We start from the raw sequence: 22,563 nt of genomic DNA, 5'->3' as shown, positions 1-22,563 counted from the left end.
CCCTGTCCCTAGTGCCTACTGAGTTCAGAATGGCTTGTATCAGTGAAGTTTTAGCATGCGACTGCATTCTGTGTAATGAGTGGCATGCTTTAAACCACGGGTAATTGTTTGTGTTTCGAACTTGCTAAGCCTCTACTACGTGGGCTTAGGGGGAAAAGGCGCAGTAACGTGTGTGCTTTTTGTAGCGGGTGGCCCACTTTGAACCATGAAGTCATGATAATCACATGTTCTTGTACCTTGTACGCTTGCGCCACACATTACTACTGCGATATTACGTGTTGCATAACAGCCTAGCACCGGGCACAATTGGCGGGCCAGTAAAGTTTATTTAACTCAACTCAACTCAACTCGACTCGACTCGACTCGACTCACTGTGAAGCATGTAAACAGGATGCATGAGTTTATAAAGCGTGACAATTACTCTCACTGCAATTCCAAGCAGAGGAAGTTATTTTTACTGTACTTCTAAGCATATAAGTGCTTATATGGTAGAACACCCGGTTGCTAAGCAAATGACCCGCGTTCGACACCCATCCACACCAGAATTTTTTTCTTATTCATTTTATTTGCATATTTCTCATTTTTTTTTGGTCCCGCACAAGATGAGAATTTTTCGCTCACAACCAACGGAGCTGCCAGCGACACCGAAATTTCTGTGAAACTAGCTCTTTAACGTTACCACGTCAAAAATTTTCATTGCCAGCTGACCATGCTCACCTACTACTTTTACGTCAAGCTCTCCTATGTGCTTAGGGTGGTACCTTTTCTAATGCAAATAGGTGTTTGTGTCTGCTAGTCTAGAATATAAACCTGAACCTCCTGTGAAAAATTGAGAGGCTTTGATGTAAGTATACAGCCAAAGAGGCTCTTCTATACAAACACAACGAAGCTTTATTTTTCAATGGACATATCATTATTAACAGCAGAGCAAAAAAAAGACCTTGAACAACCATGAACTGATCAGGAGCACTTGCACTCGACTAGGCACAACTAGCTGGCAAAGTTTTCTTTCAGATATGAACGGCCAATGAGCTGTAGTTTCGGATGTGGTTCTTGTATTGAACTCTAAGGCTGTCAGCGCATATCAGTCGTTGTCTTTCAGGTATGAGCTAGAGCGTTTATGTGCACAACTAAAAAAAACAACATCAAAGTGCGTCGAGATGTCTTGCCTATGCTTTGCTGACTCTAAAGTAAACTTAGATTTCGCAGATTGTATTCTCAGTGTTAGGGTTTTATTGTACGAAGTTTATGTTCCTATGTGCACTAACAGACATTGAAACTGTAAACGTCTCAACAAGCGATGCCTTCCAGGCTATAACGAGCGCACCTATCTCGCGACGCTAGTAAATAGGTCGCAAATGATCTTGCTTCCAAAATACTTCTACGTCTCGTTGCACAGCACGCTGTTATGAACTCTGTTCATAGTTTCGTGGGAGTTTGGCCTTTAAATATAGCGCAAGGTCGCAGCTCCAACCATTGTGAAGACTTGCTTTTTTCCCTTTTTTTCTACAGACGAGACACAGCATGGGACCGAAACAATATATGATTCTTTAGGCATCATGTCATATAGGTCAGCTGGATGTAATTTTTTCATAATTTTAACCTAAAAGTTTCCACTTATGAAGAGATTGCTCGGCAGACTATAACAGAATATATTAAGAATAGAAAAAGAGATATAGTCGGAATAGAATTTGCGGTGATATAGCGAGTCTTTCTAGCTATAACTCGCTTTCTTACAGTAGCTTATATCCTTTTCATCTAGTCGTCCTCTGTCTGTTTTTTTTTCAATCTCCTAGATCCTGTTATATACTTCGAAGAATGGTGGATCTGATTTCGCTCTCTTTCTCTAAATGGGACCGACGAAATAGAACGAGTCTCTAAGAAACGGCGCCATGACGGACTGAGTTTCTTTCTTCGTGAGGGTAACTTGGATCTTCTTCTTCAGCAGGTCCTCCCGCAGGTTTTTCACCTCCCGCTCGGCATGCGTTCGTAGCTGAAAAGAAAACGAGAAAACCGAAAAAAAGGCGAATAAATCGTAGGAATTCTATGGAATGTCAACAGGGGGTTCAGAAGCTGCGTCTGTGTTCACCTAAAAGGACACTAAAGAGCGGAACGATTCTTCGCGTATTAGTAAAATATACAGTTTCACCATCCCCAAAACACGCCAATCTAGCCACGACACAACGCTCTGTAAGCAAGCAACCGCGTGACAAGATGTGGGTGGAGACGCCACCTTGGGATTCCCGCACCAGACATTGTGACGTCACCAATTTTTGAAAGCCTGCACTAGGTCGTATGTAGCTTCTCATCGACACAATTGAAACACATTAGAATTTTTGGTTGCCATAGACATAACAGATGAAGTTTCGAAAAACTTGAAGGAGCCAATGAAATGAAAATACCAAAAACATACAGCCGTCAGCGCCTTTAACACTAATACTTCGATGTGTGGCCAGGGCTAGTTTTATTGGTGCCAGCCGCGAAGTACTGGACGCTTTTGCCTAGATAATAGCTCGGCGTAGGCTTGGGTATTATGTCGGCATGTATGGTTAGCATCTTGGACAGAACCCAAACAGTACGCGGAGTCAGCGTCAATCAAACTGCTGCAGAACACGCGGTGGAGCGTTCGTGTTAAAGGCGCTGACGGCTGTATTTTGAAAGTTCTTACGTCACGCGCGGAGATTTAGGCGCGAAGTTGAAAAAAAAAACACAAAAGTTCCATAAAAAAATGAAACTTCAACCTTGATTTTACTCACTATTAATGAACTTACGACAGTGAAAAATGTGAAATTAGACTTCTCCGAGCACATTTTGTCAATCTAAACCATGTCATTGTTTATCTCTAGTGTCCACTTTAAAGAACCCACTAGTATTATTACCTAGGTTTTCACGTCCCGAAACCGCGATACGACTATTAAAGACGCCGCAGTGGAGGAATGCGAAAAGTTGACCATTTGGTGTTCCTTAACGTACGTGAACTGACATCGCAAAGTACACTGGTCTCAATCATTTCGCCTCCGTGGAAATGCGATCGCAGCAGCCAGCATATGAACCTTCAATTTTCGAATCGGTAGCAAAGCACTCTAACCACTGCTCCACCACGGTGAACACATTAAAAATATCAGCAAAGTATCACACATAAAACAATTATATAGGTCACTAACCAGGAAGGAATATAGACGAGAATAATAATTCCGAAACTCTCGATCGGAAAGCTGCTATGCACTTTGAATGATGAGTGAGAGGTTCCTGGAAGCATAATACGTGTTTCTGTGAATATTAACGTTCCCACTTTGACGAAGCGACAATGTACTTGGATTACACGTAAAGCTACGTCACAGGGACGTCGTCAAGACGTCATATTTTCGTGGCCTGTGACGTCAGGTGACGTCGTATGGTGGTGTCATCACAAGCTGATTTTTCTTTTGATTACTCGTGTTGATGACGGCAACGGTCAGTTTTCGCAATTCGATGGGACGTTCGAGGTTTTCTAGACCTTTGTAGACACCGGCTTAATGCACAAAAGAACGCTGCTTGTCACAAGCACGTTAAAGCGTTGTAGCACGCACCTTTCCCAGGGGAAACGAATGTCAGCACTCAAACGTGAGTCCCGACGTTGCGACCGACTACTAGCAGAATTCGTGCGTCAACGTGCTTTCTTTAAGCTCCGATCGCGCGCACAACAATACCCAATTTACACGGGCACGTGGATCATACGGGCGCCATGTTGAGTCTTGTGAATTGTCCTAAATGAATGATGATATGTGACGTTTAACGTCCCAAAACCACCATACGATTATGAGAGACGCCGTTCTCATAATCCCTAAAGGAATGACGTACTGCATTTTTGGAGTACTAGCGATTCTTTGAAGCACTCATTTTTGGGAGTGTTTAAAAACTGGTGACCACACTCCGCTGGCAAAGAAGCATGAAAGACATAGTCGGAACATTTTGGTGAGTATGTATGTCAGGCCAGCCCCCCCCCCCCCTGCTCCAACAACACCACCACCAACAAACACAACAGGCACGTCGATTCACCTAGCATGTGTGTAGACATCGTCGCACATTTTACCTCGAATCATGCTAAACCTACACGTCCACATGTCCGCCCTAACAGCATAGTAACGCCTGTCTTACGATGCGGCATTATGCAACTCGTCGATGGCTGCTTCGCATACCATTCGACTGTCACAGTGTGCATTATGCAACTCGTCGATGGTTGCTTCGCGTACCATCGACTACCACTAGGTGTGAAATCTTCCGGAGTGTTTTTCTTATTCGCATAGCACGTGTATTGACCAACCGTCGTAATTTACCAGAGTACATCATTCATTGCGCAAGTGGTGGGGATCCTTCGCGTAGAGCATATATCCCTGGGCTGGCCACATTCTGGGGCTGCATTGCTTCGTACACTGATCGATTCCGAAAAAAAGTGAGTGGCAGAGCAAACACCTCGAAACAAGAGTTTCTGTCTCGGGTCATATATATCGGGGTGATCTCTTTCGTCACCGCCACTCGAGGCGCTGTGTGCATTTATGATTGCCTGCGAAGTTTCTAGACGCCGTGGTATCCAAAGTACGACGTGATACGTGCCCTATATTTCTGCAGTAACGACGTGCACTTCAGTATACATAACTCAATATTCCCCCTGAACAATAGGAAACAAGAACAAAAGAGCAATTCAGAAGCCGTTGCCCAATAGAAAAAAAATGACGGCAAGCGAAGCTTGCTGTGCCCGTGCCCTACAAAATAATATTCTTTTTTTCTGTAATAATTTCTTCCTTCAGTTCTTTCTTTCTTCTTTTCTTTTTTTCCTTCTTTCTTTTCCTTTTTCTCTCTTTTGTTTATTATGTATTATTTTTTTCGTTCTTTCTTTCTGTCTTCATTCCTTCCTTACTTTATTTCGTTCTTTCTTTCGCGTTGCACAATCCTCCTTCCTCCCTGTTTTCACCTTCCATGCCGGTCATTGGAACTTTCACTCCCGTTTCTAGCAGCGTAACATTTCGCTTGCTACGACGACGGCGATGCGCTCATATTCATGCAACCGAAAAAATGTTGGCGACATATATATATATATATATATATATATATATATATATATATATATATATATATATATATATATATATATATATATATATATATATATATATATATATATATATATATAAGGTATGAGATATGGCACAACGGGAGCGTTGTCAACAAGGATAAATATATTTATTTCCCAACAGTTTCGGGAGGGGTCCTCCCTTCATCAGGGGAGGACCCCTCCCGAAACTATTGAGAAATAAATATATTTATCCTTGTTGACAACGCTCCCGTTGTGCCATATCTCATACCTTCACGAAGACTAACTGGCCCACTGAAGTATTACTCCCACTACACACATATATATATATATATATATATATATATATAATGTTGTGGGGCAGAGGGAGAGAGACAGTATCTAGTCAGAGAGCCTGGAAGACGACTACGACGAAGAGCTAAGCTCGTGACAGTGACTGCCGCCCCTGAACCAGGCAGTTGGTTTTAGTCAATAAACCTCCTTATAATATATATATATATATATATATATATATATATATATATATATTGTAGGGATCTATTATGCGCTTCATCCTCATCTGAACAGCAGTCAATCATCATCATATGTTCTGGCTGACAATCATCATCTGCTTGGCACGAGCGCTTCTTTGTCGGGTCCGTTGCGCTTGTTCGTTCCCGAGTTCACGGCCAATAAACCTCGCTACAACCGAGTCGTCATACGTAGTGGAGGTGGATTGACGTTCCCAGTACCTCTACTTACAACGCCTACTCGCTGGAGCTCCGTTCAGGCCGCCGCTTGGACCCTCAGTCCGCCAACATGTCTCAGAGTGAGTGGGTGGATGCCCTTTCGGCTCCCGTCTCTGCGCCGCAAGCCGTCTCTGCGCCGCAAGCCGTCACTGCGCCGCAAGCCCCTCCTCTTTACATCGTAAACCACCAGCGTGACCCTCCGATCTTCGCTGGTCTCCGCGGCGAAGATGTGGAGGACTGGCTCGATAACTACGAGCGGGTCAGCGCAACTAATCACTGGGACGACTCTAACAAGCTCCGCCGAGTATCGCTTTATCTCACGGGCGTTGCCAAGACATGGTTCTTGAACCATGAGATCGACCTCACCGACTGGCCTGCCTTCAAGCAGCAGCTTCGCCAAGTATTCGGCACACCAGCCGTTCGATCCGCTCTAGCGAGGAGGGCCCTAGATACTCGCCAACAACATCCCGGCGAGTCATACACATCTTATATCGAGGATGTCCTTGCGCTTTGCCGGCGCGTCAATTCTTCGATGCCCGAGTCGGACAAACTGCGCCACATCCTGAAGGGCATCGGAAGCATTGCCTACAATGCCCTTGTTGCCCAGAATCCTTCTACTGTCACGGACGTCGTCTCTACGTGTCAGCGTCTCGACGAACTTGATTCTGTTCGCCTTCAGTCGGGCAATAGTGAACACCGTGCCGCAGACCGGGACCTGCGTGACATGATACGGGAGATCATACGAGAAGAACTTCAATCAATGGGTATCTCAAAACCTTCTCCATCTGTCACACAGCCTTCAAGCATGGCCCTCCGTGACATCGTAAGGGAGGAACTAACATCATTCACCGGTCCAGCCTACGTCCAGCCACCTCCGTCAAGCCCTCCAACGTACGCGCAAGTTGCGGCCGCGCCTCCTCGCAACGTAAACTCTACTTCACCGCTGCCATCATTCACGCCGGTTGCTGCTGCACCACCGGTCCACTTCCGGCCAATCCCACCCGAACCTCCGTCAGTCCACTTGAGTGCGCTATCTCCCGGTGTGCCGAACACCCCCTACTACCCGCCTTGGCACCCGTCTCGCCCAACATGCTTTTACTGTGGATATCGTGGCCATATATCGCGCTTCTGCCGCAAGCGCCAGCAGGACGAGCGTCGCGGGTACGACATGCGCGAACGGGACTTTTCCAGAGGGGACTCTTACGCTCGGAGTTATTCATCTGGACAGCAGCGGTCTCCATCTCCGCCCGCGTCGACTGAGACGCGGAACACTTACCGTTCAAGCCGACGCCGATCACCTTCGCCCTTCCGTCGCTCCTCCTCTCCTCTTCGGCCAGCCTCGTTTACTACTGATAACCGGTCGGAAAACTAAATGATGCAGTTTTCGGAGGAGAAACTGCATGTAACAGTAGGACTCATATTCCTCCAGCACACCCGTTCAACATGGTTTCTGTTACGGTGGAAGGAGTTCTCGTGGACGCTTTGGTGGACACCGGTGCTACAGTTTCTGTGATTAGGTATGATTTGTGCAAACGCCTGAAGAAAGTAATGACACCTTATAATGGACCCAATCTAGTCGAAGCCCAGGGGAACGCTATCCGCCCTTTTGCTCTTTGTACTGCTCGTGTGTTTATTGATGACATTTTGCATTACATCGAGTTCACTGTGCTTACCCGGTGCTCTCACCAGCTGATTCTAGGGTGGGACTTCCTATCTTCTTCTTCAGCCGCTATATGTTGTGGTGAACGGATTCTGCACCTAACTAATACGGACTCCATGTTCGACGAAGGCGTCTACAAGCCTCTACGCCTGTTCGCTCGCGAAGATCTCGAACTACCACCACACCAAGAACGCATTGTGACCCTGATTTCTAAGGACATCGATCACGGCGACGTCTTGGTGTCCCCTTCGTCGACTTGCGTCGCAAAAGGCATAGCCCTTGCATCAGGTGTCGTACGCTTTCACCATGGCTCCGCGCTCGTCATTGCTACGAATGAAACGCCAGAGAAAGTTCTCCTGCCAGAGGGCACTGCAGTAGCCTGTGTTGTGGATGCTGAGCCTGTCAGCGTCACGCCACTTAACCCTGCCTCTACCAACGACCGTTCTATGAGTAAGCCTGCCTCATCCTCTCCCTTCACAGCTCTTATCAGTGATGACTTAACAGCTATGCAGGCGCAGCAGTTGCTTGCGTTATTAACGAAACACGCCGATTCTTTCGACACCTGCTCCTCAACGTTGGGCCGAACTACCACTGCAGCGCATCGCATTCAGACGGAGGGAACATCTATTGTACATCGCCGCCCGTACCGCGTGTCTCTCGCTGAGCGAAAAATCATCGAGGAAAACGTCGCTGACATGCTCCAACGAGAAATAATTCGTCCATCAACTAGCCCTTGGTCATCCCCTGTTGTTTTGGTACGGAAAAAAGATGGCTCCGTGCGCTTTTGCGTTGATTACCGGGCACTTAACAACATCACACGCAAGGACGTATACCCCATGCCACGCATCGACGACGCCCTTGATTCACTGCAAGGCGCCGAATACTTTTCAAGCCTTGATTTGCGTTCGGGATATTGGCAAATTCCCATGCACGATGACGACAAAGAAAAAAACGGCATTTGCAACCCCCGATGGCCTATACGAATTTAACGTGATGCCTTTCGGGCTCTGCAATGCGCCCGCGACGTTTGAACGCATGATCGACACCGTCCTGCGTGGTCTGAAATGGAAGACGTGTCTCTGCTACCTTGATGACATTATCATCTTTTCATCAACGTTTTCTCAGCACCTAAGCCGCTTGGATGACGTCCTAACATGCCTCGCCGGTGCGGGTCTGCAGCTCAACACTAAGAAGTGCCGTTTCGCCACCAAATCCATCAAGGTTCTCGGTCATGTCGTCAGCAAGGACGGTATTCGCCCTGACCCCGAAAAGATCGCTGCCGTCCTTCGATTTCCATGCCCCACAAGACTTAAGGATTTGCGAAGTTTTCTTGGCCTCGCATCATATTTTCGTCGCTTCATACAAAATTTCGCTTCAATAGCTGCGCCACTTCACAAACTACTTGCATCTAATGCACCCTTTGTGTGGTCCGAGGAATGTCAGTCGGCGTTTCACCTATTGAAGAAAGCTTTGACGTCAGAGCCTGTACTCTGCCATTTTGATGACACCGCCCCAACACTCCTGCATACCGACGCCAGCGGCTGCGGTATAGGTGCTGTTCTCCTCCAACGCGATAACTCTGGACGGGAAAGGGTCATCGCATATGCTAGCCGAGTGCTAACTTCTACCGAAAAAAACTATACCATCACTGAGCAGGAGTGCCTCGCTGTGGTTTGGTCCATACAAAAGTTCCGTCCTTATCTGTACGGCCGTCAATTCACCATCGTAACGGACCACCACGCCTTATGCTGGCTTTCTACAATGAAGAACTTGTCCGGACGCTTGGGTCGTTGGATTTTACGCCTGCAGGAGTATCAGTTTGAGATTATTTATAAATCGGGCAAAAAAACATCAAGACGCCGACGCTCTTTCTCGTTGCCCACTACCTACAGCGTCGTTCGACACTCCAGCTGCCACCTCCAACGACACCAGTGCGGACGTGACTCCCACTTCTGTTGCCTTGCTCGCCTCGCTGTACCAACCGCCAATCGACGATGAACAACCCTTCAGTTCTCACCAGCAGGCTGACCCGTATTGTCGGCGCATTATAGACCACCTTTCAGGAGCTACGCGTCCACCCAATGCACGCCTTCGTCGACAACTCGAGCACTTCAAGTTTCAGGACGGTGTGCTGTATCGTCACATATATCATCCTGACGGCACACGCTGGGTACCTGTTCTGCCACGCGCTCTTCAACATCATGTACTTAACGCCTTTCATGACGATTTAACTGCTGGCCACCTAGGCTTTCAAAAAACCTACGACCGCATTCGAAGCCGCTTTTATTGGCCTGGGATTTCTACCAGCGTAGCAAAGTACGTGGGTTCCTGCTCTCCATGCCAACTTCGCAAACTTCCGACATCTCCCCCAGCTGGTCAGTTACAGCCAATGACGTGCCCTACAACACCTTTCGAGGTCGTCGGTGTCGATCTTTATGGACCCCTTCCTGTTACTGGTGCTGGAAATAGATGAATAGTCACCGCCGTAGACCATTTGACACGCTACGCCGAGACAACTTCAGTAGCTACTGGTTCAGCATCGGAAGTTGCCGACTTCGTCCTTCAGGCCATAATACTACGTCATGGTGCACCTCGTGTACTTCTGAGTGACCGTGGAAATGTGTTCTTATCACAGCTTTTAGGTGAAGTTCTTCGCGTTTCTGGTACCACACACAAGATGGCGTCTAGCTACCATCCTCAAACAAATGGTCTGACCGAGAGATTTCATCGAACCCTTGCCGACATGATCGCCGTATACATTCAACCGGATCACAGAAACTGGGATAAACTTCTACCGTTCCTCACTTTCGCCTACAACACCGCTGTTCAGCGCACAACAGGCTACTCACCGTTTTATCTCGTTTACGGACGTTCACCTACTTTCTTTATCGATGTTTCCTTCTTCACCAGCAATGGCCCTACATCACCATCTTCTTGCGAAGAATATATTTCTCGCCTTGCCCAGTGCCGCCAGCGCGCTCGTATGAACACGGAAGCTACGCAACAAGCAAGGAAGGCCGTCTACGACACCTCTCATCGTGTGGTATCATTCCGACCGGGTGACGAGGTGCTGCTATTGACACCAATTCGCACACCTGGTCTCTGCGACAAGTTCCAGCCTCGATTCATCGGCCCATATGTTGTTTTAGAGCAGACTTCACCTGTCAACTACCGTGTGACGCCTCTTGTCGTGCCAGCTGACCGCCGTTACCGCAGCACCGAAATTGTACACGTTTCCCGCATGAAGCCTTTCACACGGCGTTCCTCGTCACCTTGACTACCCGCCCGCAGCGGCCAGGCTGGCCGCTTCCACAGGGGGGGAATCAGTGTAGGGATCTATTATGCGCTTCATCCTCATCTGAACAGCAGTCAATCATCATCATATGTTCTGGCTGACAATCATCATCTGCTTGGCACGAGCGCTTCTTTGTCGGGTCCGTTGCGCTTGTTCGTTCCCGAGTTCACGGCCAATAAACCTCGCTACAACCGAGTCGTCATAATATATATATATATATATATATATATATATATATATATATATATATATATATATATATATATATATATATATATATATATATATATATATATATATATATATATATATATATATATATATGGGAAAGAAGTGTATACCTAAGGGCTCGTTTTACCAAAACTTCGCTGTGTTCGAGAACATCACTGGCCTTCAGTGAATTTAAAATTTGACACTTATCACATTTTATCACGACTCTATATATAGTCATGTTAATACTTTAGGGTCAACTTATGTACAGATTTGTGTGATCTGCCGTTTTTAGCGTTGGTATTACGCCACGGCAGATATGCGCCCGGTCCCGCTGTTCCATCGGTTTGTGTATTGTCACATGTTGAAGAGCAGTGAAAATACGTACCCTGACTTCGGCGCCGAGCGAGATTCGGGTGTATTCCAGGCGTCGCTTCAGGTCTTCAATCTCTTGTAGAACTTTGGCGACCATTATTTTGTAGCTCAGCTGAAGAAAAACAAATAATTTTAGAGTCAGACAAGGTCATTTCAGAAATTCTACATACACTTGTTTATACGGTAGTATTTCGCACGTGGCAACGTCATTACAAAAAACGTCAAGAAAGTTTAACAATTCCAAATGGTGTTTCCCAGAAAACTTGCAGGTGACAAAGTCTTTTTTTTTTATTAGGAACACTCTATCACTTGATTGGTTGTATTCATTATCAATACGGTGCGATGCAGCCTCACCTGGAACTCTACACTTGTGAGCTTCGCAAGTGAAGGCATGTAGTTCATTTTTACGCTATGATTACTCGAAACAAGAATATCCAACAAGCCGCTTGGTTGTTCAGTATTGCGTCCGATTTGCGTAAAGTGAACATGCTTACCGCAACTTAAATATTCAAAAAGCAACGAAGGCACCGCTTTTGATATTACCTGTAGGACAAATTTCCGACAAAAATAGTGCACCACAAGTAACTGTTCCAATTTTGCCTTTTAGTTGTTGCTGTCGCTATTAAAAAAATGTTGCTGTTAAAAAGAGTGTCGAGCTACTGCCTACTTTTATTACTCATGTGATCTGTATTTTTTTAATCGACTTTAACCTTTTCCCCACAGATGACCAGGGCAGCCAGCAGATTCCAAACCTCTCTCGTTTTGCGATCTGGCAGCCGATGGTGAGTAGCTATTCAATCGAGACATGTCACCTTATTACACTAATCCCCCTTGTCGGCTGGTGATAATTATCTGTTTATTCTATAGATACTCTCGCCTGAAACTTGAATGCTCCGTAAGCATTTCATAATGATAAATATTTATCTACATCGTGTAGCCCCTTGGGTCATTGTGTTTGTGTCAATATTTCTCTAGAGAAGTGTTATCTTTAGCAGTCTCTTTTAGTCAACCGTGTTTTTTATAATTTTGTCTAGTAATGTTTTTATTGTCTTCGCTATCGATTGTATGTCGCTTTTATCGTCGTGCTAATTGTATGTCTTTTGTAAAGCGTGCTCTGCCTTAATAAGGGTGTTTGTGCGGCAAAGCCCCTAAAGTCTTTCAGGGCAGGAACATAGTGTCAGATATCCGCTCAGGCTATCCTTCTCTGTCTCCCAGCTGCACCAAGAAACCGATTCACGAAATACACAGAAACACTTATTAACTCAAAACATATGGGAATACACACAATACACATTAAAGTTGAATGCACATAAATAAGGTAGAGTGTACATAAATATTTTGAACTAAGCCTGACAGGAAGAGCAGTACATTCGACGCAACAAAATATTTAGGATCATTGCTAGAAAACAAAAAAAGGTCAAGATACTCCTGTTTTACTTTTGTATGCTCGCCTGATGAGTACTTCGCAGTTCCAGGATTCCTTCCGTAAACCCTGCCTATAAAGCATAATAAATTGCAGAACAGAGACGAAGCGTGGACGGGGAGAAATCACAATAGTTTAGTTTTTTTTATATCACGTCGATGCGAACCGACTTTATTACAGGTGAAACAATAACAACGAGGCAACTGAAAAAGACGTATCGTATGCTTCTTCAGTCACACGTCATTTCTGTGTAGTGACTCTAGGGGCACACGTGAAGCATAGATGCATGGTTGAACCCTATTGCGACTAGCCGTTTCACTAGCTACCGATCCAAACTGACTGCATAAACTTCTAGCGTTGGAGGTTTCTGCCACCCTTTTACCTTGTCGTATGACCCGTGTTCTCAGCCATGGCTCTCCTGTAAGCGCACATGTTCAGGACACCACATATGTTGCTAGTCGTAAGCCCAATACAGCTGTCACGTTACACTGCTAAAGACGAAGCTCGGGCGTCCTCCAAACTCTTTTTTCGGAGATCACTACGCTCCGTCTCACCTTGTTCGAGGGTTGCTCGAAGCGCGGGTATCCCGTCAGGCGCAGCTCTCCTTCGACCCTGGCGAGCAGCTCCCGGTGCAGTCGCTCCAACTCGAGCCTCCAGCGGGCGCTCTCTTCCTCCAGCTTGGGCGTGATCTTCTTCTCCTCGGCGTAGCGACGCCGCCACATGTCGCGGGCTGCGAACGACACGTACAGACACGCAAGGAGGCGGTGACGTTTCATACTTTCAATTATTTTGGTTCGATTTGTACAAATTTGTTTTTGCTTTGTGTCTGTGAATTCCCCGTCCTCACTTTTGCGCATCAGCTAAGTCTATTTATAGCTTCTTTTCCAACTACTCATTCCAACTTGCCGATGTCGCTGTCCGGAGACTACAACCAAGTTACAACATCTTTCTTTTCCTTTATCGATCTCGCGCAGCATCCAAGTGTTCATCAGCCAAGCACCGTGAATCGTGATCTGAAATTCTGTTGTAACCTGTAGAAATATCATGTTAACGCCCAACGCTCCTATTCTGTTTCTTCGTCCATTCATCGATTCCTCCTTTTCTGCATGTAAGATTGTGACCGTTAACTAAGTGTGCACGAATTCGGCCGGCTGCCGACAGCTTCTAAGTTTTCCGTAGGAAATGGCAGAAGTGAGAAAGAAGTAAAAATGAAGAGATGAATCGGGTTCAAAAGTACGAGGGGCCCCCTTTTGATGGTTTTTATCAGAATTTCAACAGACGGCACTAGAAAGAGGCACAAATGATGATAGTCCTCAATTAATGTAGACAGAATACCATTCAGATCACAAATGCTCACTGAGGTGGCGTTCTCTGAGGAACACGACTTTAGTAATCAAGGATACAATTGAAAGATCGTGAGTCATTCTTGCTTCACTCTGAAGATGGGGCAGTGAATGAGCACCAGTGATCAGCGAAGAATTCCATGCATTTTATCAAGATAATTCACTATATCAGACTGCCGTAGTGTGTCAATTCTATCGTCGATTGGAGATAACGGTTTGCTGGACACAGGACGCTTTTTGCAAACCCCGTGTAGCCTCACCAGTGTTGCATTTCTTCATGCTGATGTTGAAATAAAGTTATTTTTATAATTTATTAATATTAAAGCAGGCTAATGTTGCTGTTGAATCTAGCCTTGTGAGATACCAAATGATTGCCCTACCTGGTTAAACCACTTCAGGTTACGTTAAAACATGATAATTTTCCTAAAGCGAAGAGCGGGCGGGCTACGAGGAGCAAGCACTCAGCACAATGCAACAATGCGCACACTCATTAGCTATACCACGTACGGTACTGTGCCGGCTCCCCACACCACCAAACCGCACCTAATTAAGAGTGTCACTCATTACCGTTCACATGCGAGCGTTAGCGCAGATAGGTTTCCACTGTAGTTAATCACCAATCACATTTGAGTTTCGTAGCCCTTAAAAGCTTTAATAATGGCCGTGACACCTCCTTCTTCATTATCCAGTGTCCTCGCAGAAACACCATATAATTCACTCCGTCAAGGGACGAATTGTGTTAAACTCCTAAATTGGGCCAATTGGTACATTCTGATTTGGAAAGAAGAAGCAGCGCCACCGCAAGACATTGACGAGGGAACACAACTGGGGCTTTGTGTTAGTGCTTGAAAGAAAACAATTCAAAACTAAGTTCGCTGCACTTCAGCATATAATGTTCAATATCGAGATAAGGGTGACAAGTTGGACACAACGAGGCCGCACCAGGTGTTATCTCGTAGACTGCGATCGTTCGACCAAGGTTTATTTGATCGTATTTTCACCTCAAACTGGCTAAATGAGGTTTGGCGTAAGTTCGCTTCAAACTACGCCGACTGGTACTCTCATCTTGAAAGGCACTCTCAGAATCCCCCCCCCCCACACACACACACACTTTATATTTGTGCCTGCATTTAGTTCTTGAGGCTATATCATGATAAATATAGCATCATGTGGCAGTTGAAAAATACAATGTTCTCAGATCCCAAATGCTCTCGCTGTCACCTTGGTCTCGCGTGGACGAAGCTTTGCCCTGGAGAAACTTTGCTCGTCGCAGCAGGTCTTCTCTCTTGGCTTCGCAGGCGAGTCGTTCCTCCCGCAGAGCATCCAGCTTTTTTTGTAGCCTTGCGACTGCGAAGAATTCGGGGGAGGCAAGCAAAAAACAGCCAATGCCATAAAAAGGTGCCTATCTGGAGCTTGCTCGTCCACATATCGCGTATATCGCTGCCAGTGAAGATCCTATCAAATGTCTCATCTAAGTAACATGAAATAGTGAGTTTCTTTTTTTTTCTCACTTCCATGTAATGCGGAAGGCTGAATCAAAGTTTTCGGCCACAATTTGGTGGCTTGAGTATTCGCTTGTATCAGTTTATTATTACTTAAATTCTTTGGAGTTGCTTTATCTGTTTGAAAGTAAAGTCCGCATGCATTGCTGCTGCGGGGGCTTGCGCTCTTCACCAAACATTTAGATGTATTTCAGCTGTGGTATTTCTGGTTACAGGTGACTAAAGCTTTCTGTCTCCTAACATAAAAGTATTACTCTATCTTTAAAACCAATGAGATAGCCAGAATATTCCTCCTATGAGTTTCAACTAGTGTGTAAGTGCTTCAATTTTTTTATCAGACAACAAAGGTGAGGGCAGCCTCGACAGCTTACTTTATGGTGAATATACTTTACGAATCAACTAGTTAGTACATCGGCCAATTGATGACCATCAACGAAGTGCACAGTGACGTAAAGACACTCACACAAACATTCACATACAACAAGGAAGAGACGGTGAAAAAAGAGAAAGAAAGACAGGTGACAGTGATAAAGAGAGAGGGAGTGTGACCTGAACGAAGATGTGCGAGCTGCGCTTCCAAGGGGCTCTCTTACTCTCAACGAGTCCTTGCTCCTCCATGTTTACACTGCGGCTATGCCTGCCAAGCAGCCTGCCAGCATTGTCCAGACGCTGTTCGGGCGTCGTCAGCGCAGTTCCGGATGCAACCACGGGCGCCTGGTCGATGTTCTCGCCGTTGGATCGCACTCTCCGCACGCCTCCGGTCCCGCCGATCGCGGGATGCTCCTTCCGGTCGTGTCGTCTCATCGTCGGCTTGAACTTCGACGGCAGCACGCTGACGCCCTTGGGAGCCCTGATTTTTGACGCTTTCGCAGCTTCCGCGTTCCTCGAAGCCCTGGAGAGGGGCTGTTGAATACCACGGATTTGCGGTTTCTGCGTGACGGGTAGCGGTACTTCGGTAACGGTAGCACGGCTACCGCGGCCGCTGCTCGAAGAAGTCGCGTCGACAACGCCGTCGCCTTCTCCGTCTTCGTCGGGGTCTTTCTCGGAGACCGTGGTCGTGGGTGGCTCGTCCGCTAGGATGCCTTCGTCGAGGTTCTCGCCCTCTCGGAGGAGGTCTTTGGGTGACGTCAACTCGGCCCTGCTCGTGGCAGGCGAAGGAGTGCTGGTGCACGTACCATCGGCGAACGCACTGTCGTCTTCGGCACGGGACGTGTCCACGTCGGTGGTTGGTGAAACGCGGTCCGTAGCTGCAGCGGGTGACTCCATTTCTTCGGCAAGATCTTGCGTCTGTGCAGACACTACGCCATCTTCTTCGGCATGCACCTCGGGCTCGTTATCTTCTTGCCCGTTTGTAGCATTTGCCAGTTTCCCTTGTTCGGCACTCGTTTCGGAATCTTCTATTTGCTCCGTCCTGTTATGTTCATTGGCATGTTTCGTTACTTCATCTTGTTCACCGGCAGTCTCAGTCTGATTAGCTTGATCTGCAATATACTTCGTCCTTGCGCTTTCTGCTGCTATTTCTTGTGAGACGTTTTGTTCGACATCACCAGACTTGTTTTCGTCGTCATGTTCCCCTTTCTCGCCAATCAGATCCACCGCCGGCTCATCTTCGGCCTCATTCGCCTGCTGCTCCTGGTCTGGTACCACTGTTCCTTCTGCACCAAGACTTCCATCACTCGGATGATGATGCTCCCTTAAATCACTATCTTCATTGTCGAGGTCTTTCTCGTCAAGGTGCGTAGGGCCTTGTACCTCTTCATCGCTTTTTTCTTCGTTGGTAGCAAGGATAGGGTCCGCATCACCTTCTCCAGCGTCAGCTATCTCTACTGAATCTGAAGAGGCAGGGTCCTCGCTGCCACGACTGGGTTTCTCATAAGACTTCCCTTCTGTGGCCGATGCCTCCTGGGGATCACCCGCAGCATTCAATGTCTCTGAGGCTGTTTCATCGTGGCTGTCCACCGTATCTTGTGCACTGTCTCCCGCACATTTGTTGCTGTTGCTGGTTGGTTCACGCTCAATGAACTCTCCTTCATGGTCATCACTGACAGCTCTTTCTGGAGCGTCCATATATGTATTGGTTGTCTGTGCTTCTACGTAAAGACTTTTTACGGAATCATCGTTGCTAGCAGACTCCTCAGACACGATATTACTATTAACGTTTTCCACTACCGCTTTACCTTTAGACACCTCGTTATGTTCAACTGCATCCGGCACAACATTGCTGTCCTGCTCATCTGTTCCCTTTCTTTTTGCAAACGAGCTTCCATCTTGAATATGTTCGTTACTATCATTTTTAGCCTCGTCTTCTAAGCCTTTGCCGTTTGTAAGAGGTTCGGCTCTTGACTCTTCGTGTGCGACTTCATCCTTTGCATTATCCGCTCCTTCCACCAAAGGAGAGGTTTCATCCGTAGCTTCACCGACGTAATTTTCTTCGTCATTCGTTCTTCTGATTTGATTCGTAAGAGCCGTAGGCTCGTATTTTGTTGCCTCCTGCGTAATGTCATCGTTCGTTTCCGCGTCTTCTCTAGCGACTGAGGATGCTCCAATTGCTGGTTTTCCAGCAACAAGCTCACTTCCAATCGCGTCTTCTTTGTCTTTTGTTGAAAGCGTATCAGATTCGTTCGACTCAACGTGAGGATTCTGTTCTTCATTTGGCACCTTTCCATCAGGTTCCGGTAATACACTGACTTTCCTCTGTTCATTATGCGTATCTCCGCTCTCCTTTCCTTCAGTATCACTGGTGATGTTAGTGATGTCTGTCTCATTAAGAGACCGTTCGTCCAAGTTTGCTGCCGCATCATCCCTTTGATCAATACTTTCGGCGACTTGTGCACCTTTATTACCATTCGCACTTTCAGGTTCTGCTTGCACATAACTCCCGCTATTTTTTCCATCTTCAAGGTTGGCGTGGCTGCCAGGAAGTTCTGAATCACCGTCGGCTATATGCTCGTAATGGCTTTTATCACTCCGAAAGTCGTTTTGTTCATCTCCTGCTGCAGCTGTTCCTGGTCGAGTACCAACCTCAGACACGTTTTTCTCGGTGTCCACTTCCGTTGTTCCTTCTACTTTGTTGTTTACTCTTGAACTAGTGCCACCTTCATTCTCAGCCTGATCATCAACATTATCATGGTTTTCTAACGCCTTTTCGTAGTTCTTATCTGCTGTACATTTCTCGGGGGCGTCGGTATCGTTGCTGTCGTCATTCCTGCTTTCATTTTCTCCGTTACCGCTTTGCTGTAGATGGCGTCCACTTTTCGAAGGAGTAGATTGATGCTCGTCGACCGTCTTTTTTTCGCCTGGGAGCGCATTTTCCTCATCAATCGCGACAGCGCCCTTGTCATCAGTTCTTTCCCTTCTCTGGATGTCTTCTTCTTTGTGTTTCACTCCGGGTGAGTCGAACCTTTCAATACCCAGCGATGATTCTGTGTTTCTTGAACTATGGTTGTTGCTTTCTTCGTCGTCGATGCCCTTTGATTTATTTTGAATTTGGTCGATGTCGTTTCGTTCAGTCACAAGCATGGAGTCCATGTCCTTCGGATTTGGAGTACTGGTTTCACCAAGACCATTACACTTCTCAGATTCATCTGGTTCCGACGCCGCATAACCATGATTGTCAACGACGTCTGTTTGCCTCTGATTAAATGTGAATGTTGACTCTTCTGATTCAATAATTTCAACTTCATGAGTGTCGGCTGCAGCCGTTCTAAAGGCGTTGTTGTCGTTCAACACATTGTCACCTATTTTCTCACCAGTGCCACTTTTTTCGCTGTATCCAGTCTTGTCATCATCGCTTAACGTCAATGACTGCCAAGCATCGTTGGCAGCATCGCTCTGTTCGGTACTTGCGATATTATCCTCTATCTTGGGTGTATTCGCCATACCCTGAAGCTCCGTTACAGAAGGCTTGATTTTATCGCCATCTAAGCTGCTATCCAAAGCAGGGTGTGGAGCCTCGTTCAGAACAGAAGCGTGATCAATGCTCGTTTCGTCGCTAGAGCTTTCATCATCCGCAGAAATGTTTGCGTCAACACTGTTTCTGGTGTGTGTTATTTGTCGTTCATTTTCCAGTAGATTGGACTCGATTTCACACAGTTCCCTTTCAGCTTCGCTGTCGTCTTTCATAGAAGGATCGTCTTGAACAATACCTGCACTATCGGCTAGGCTACTCGCATCCGCGTCCGTAGTGTCTGTTCCCTTATCGCCCCTTACGTGTCCCTTATCACCGATCAAACAACCACGAGTGTCACTCTTGCTCAACGACTTGTGGCTTCGAGACCGGCGCCGTGCGCCACTACCACCACCTCCACCCTTGGACGAAGACCCCCGCTCTTTCGCAGCCTTGACCGACGCTTCAGACCCTCCCCCCGTCTGCGTGCCGGTCTCACCCAATTCTGTCACGTACACTTCAACGTCGAAGGTCCGCTCTCTCTTTGGCTTCTTGGCTGCCGCCGCTGCCGCGGCATCGCTCTTCCTGTAGCTCTCGACCACAGTGCGGGCGGTGTCGACGTTGATGACCGCATTCCTGGACGCCCTTCTGGAGGCGTCGCGTTCACCTACGCCATCTCGGATCCGCTCGCTGCCTCTCCTCACGTAATCTTTGATCTCCGACACCTCCGCCTCGGCTTCAGCCGTGCCGGCGTCGGCCGCAGGCCTGCCCGGAATCAATCGCACTTTGGCCACTTGAACCGTGACTCCCGAAGATTTGCCCTTGGGCTGCTTCCGGCTCTTGCCTCCGGTGACTCTTTCTGGAGCGCTCATTTCGCTCTTCGATGCGGCCTTCACACCCCCGGCTACAGCCTGGTTGACGCTGGAACCACCGCTGGTCGCTGCAGGTGCCCGCGTGGACAGCTGCTGCTTTTGTTGTTGCTTCTGGAGTTGGGGTTGTCCTACGCTGCTGGGGTACTTACTCCTTCTGGATGCTCGGTCGCCAGCACCGGTCGTCTTCCACGTGCGCTGGCTGGACGGCGCGGTGATCACGTCGCCTGCCTTACCTACGGGCGCGACTGCTGTCGCCTGTGCTAACGCGCTTTCCTCGTTTTCCTCTTCCTCGGTAACTTCCAACCGGTACGGACCTTCCTCGTGGAAGTAGTCGCGCGACTCGCCTTCCGGTTCCGCCTCCTCGCGCCCGCTGTACCCGTCCTCGACCCTAGCTGCCTCCTCCTGTTGCTCGTCGCGATCCCTATCGGCTTCGGACGCGACCCTATCGACCTCCGCCTCTGAAGGTGACGCCTGAACGTGACCGGTGCGCGCTTCCTGGTCCGAGGACGCGTCCTCCGCGCTACTACTACCGCCGCCTCCTCCTGCGTGGTTGTCTCGCGCGGCTTCTGCCGCTTGTGCTTCAGCTTTCGCCTTGGCTTTGGCCTCGGCTTCACCCGCTTCCGGCTCGACTTCCGCCTCCGGTGTGGCTTCTGCGCGGTCAACGGACACGGCGATGCTCGAGCGGCGCGAACCGGCTTCGCGACTTGGCCTCCGCCGAGGTAGTCGTTCGCTCTCCCCTTCGATATCTTGCGAGAGTGCCTCTTCGCTCTGTGCTCGTGATTTCAATCTGCAAAAAGAAAGGAGAGCACCCACATCTAATTGATAAAAGCACTCTTATACAGTTATTCTCTAGTAACTCTCCGTACAAGAGCATTTCATATTTTACTAAATATGACAACAAAACATTTCACATTTTATTAAGTGTGACAACACTACCCCTTGCAAAATCACAGCTGGCTGTTCCATAGTGAGAGATTCGTTACTCATTGTTTAGTTCTGTCACTTAAGCAAACTCGCTGATACCCACGATGAATCATTTGGCCGCACTGTCAGTTACGCCGGAGATTCATTACTCCAAAATATACGAAGCGACTAAAACCACATACAGATGCAATGGTAGAGTTAATCTCCCTGAAATCATCAGCCTCAAGGGCATAGCTTAAGGCCATTAAGATGCACAGCATCAGACAGTAACTGCTGTTCACATGAAGCTTACTCAATTCATTTGTACAAAAAACAAAACAATACCATCAATTTTGTGGAGTATGTGCGTCTAAATTAATTACTTCAAAATTTACTGTACTACATATTAGGGTGAAGCCCGTAGATGTCTCATCAAACGCGATAATTGATTATCACCGTACCCACGGCGTCAACGCCAACCAAAGGGATGCAGAAAATGCCCACGTGATTAAGTCACTATATCACATTCTCACGCCATCACATAGTGCCAAAGTATAGGAATTCAATGTGGTCTTCCATGAACACTTCATCACATCACATTATAGTCATTTCCCTCCTGGTTATAGCATCACGCCCTGCGTAACGCCAGCTGGCCACAACACAGTGCTGGCCATTAATATAATCACACAAAGATACGGACCCAATAAGGTAGATGCGAAAGCGAGTGGCGCAGTAGCCAAACTCGCAGAACATGGAGCGCTTTATTCTGAGGTTTTTGGTTTGGTCCCTATATGCGGTATGACGATTTTCATTCCAATTTTTTATTGATGTCGAAATTAGTATAAAAAATAAAACCACACAATTCACGATGTAGTTTTCTTGGTTTCATCGGTTGCATTAAAAACAGTCATGGCAACACTATCGGTGTAGAAAAGAAATGTTGGTTTCATCAAGAGTAGCCTTGGCACCATTCACAATGCAGCAAACACTCAGAGTGGGTCAAAATAACATTTGATTCCCTAAATACGGTGTTTTGTGCTAAATCTGGCGTTTCGAAAAGCGGACTTCTCTTCTTCAATGCTACAACTGAGAAGGGAATGACAAGTCCACATCTCATAACGTCTTTTCTAGCACGCAACACCCTGTGAATGGATTTTTCATTCCCAAGCTTTGATCTTCCCCTTCCAGCCGTCTCACGTAATTTCGTGGTGACTCAATGCCTGTTACTTCACAATAAACAGGAGCACCTTACAATACGGGAAACGTCAGAATATTTGGGCTTTCGTCAGAAATCC

The 22,563-nt window shown here is 47.1% G+C and overlaps 1 protein-coding gene across 3 annotated transcripts in view; it reads right to left on the bottom strand.

The window, feature by feature from the left end:
* Positions 1-1,627: 1,627 nt before the first annotated feature.
* LOC119181771 (uncharacterized) overlaps positions 1,628-22,563 on the bottom strand; it is a 130,213-nt gene continuing 109,277 nt past the window's right edge. For all 3 annotated transcript variants that reach the window (XM_075875371.1, XM_075875372.1, XM_075875373.1), the window contains 5 exons: positions 16,201-21,152; positions 15,327-15,452; positions 13,317-13,492; positions 11,353-11,451; positions 1,628-1,993 (listed from right to left, as the gene is read on the bottom strand). In XM_075875371.1, coding sequence (XP_075731486.1) covers positions 1,847-1,993; positions 11,353-11,451; positions 13,317-13,492; positions 15,327-15,452; positions 16,201-21,152 — 5,500 coding nt within the window. In that variant the 3' untranslated portion in view covers positions 1,628-1,846. The remainder of the gene's footprint in view (positions 1,994-11,352; positions 11,452-13,316; positions 13,493-15,326; positions 15,453-16,200; positions 21,153-22,563) is intronic.

Source organism: Rhipicephalus microplus, chromosome 10 (assembly GCF_043290135.1).
Source record: "Rhipicephalus microplus isolate Deutch F79 chromosome 10, USDA_Rmic, whole genome shotgun sequence".
NCBI classification, from domain to species: domain Eukaryota; kingdom Metazoa; phylum Arthropoda; class Arachnida; order Ixodida; family Ixodidae; genus Rhipicephalus; species Rhipicephalus microplus.
Note: the sequence above shows the minus strand (reverse complement) of the source record. Positions and strands in the feature narration are given on the sequence as shown.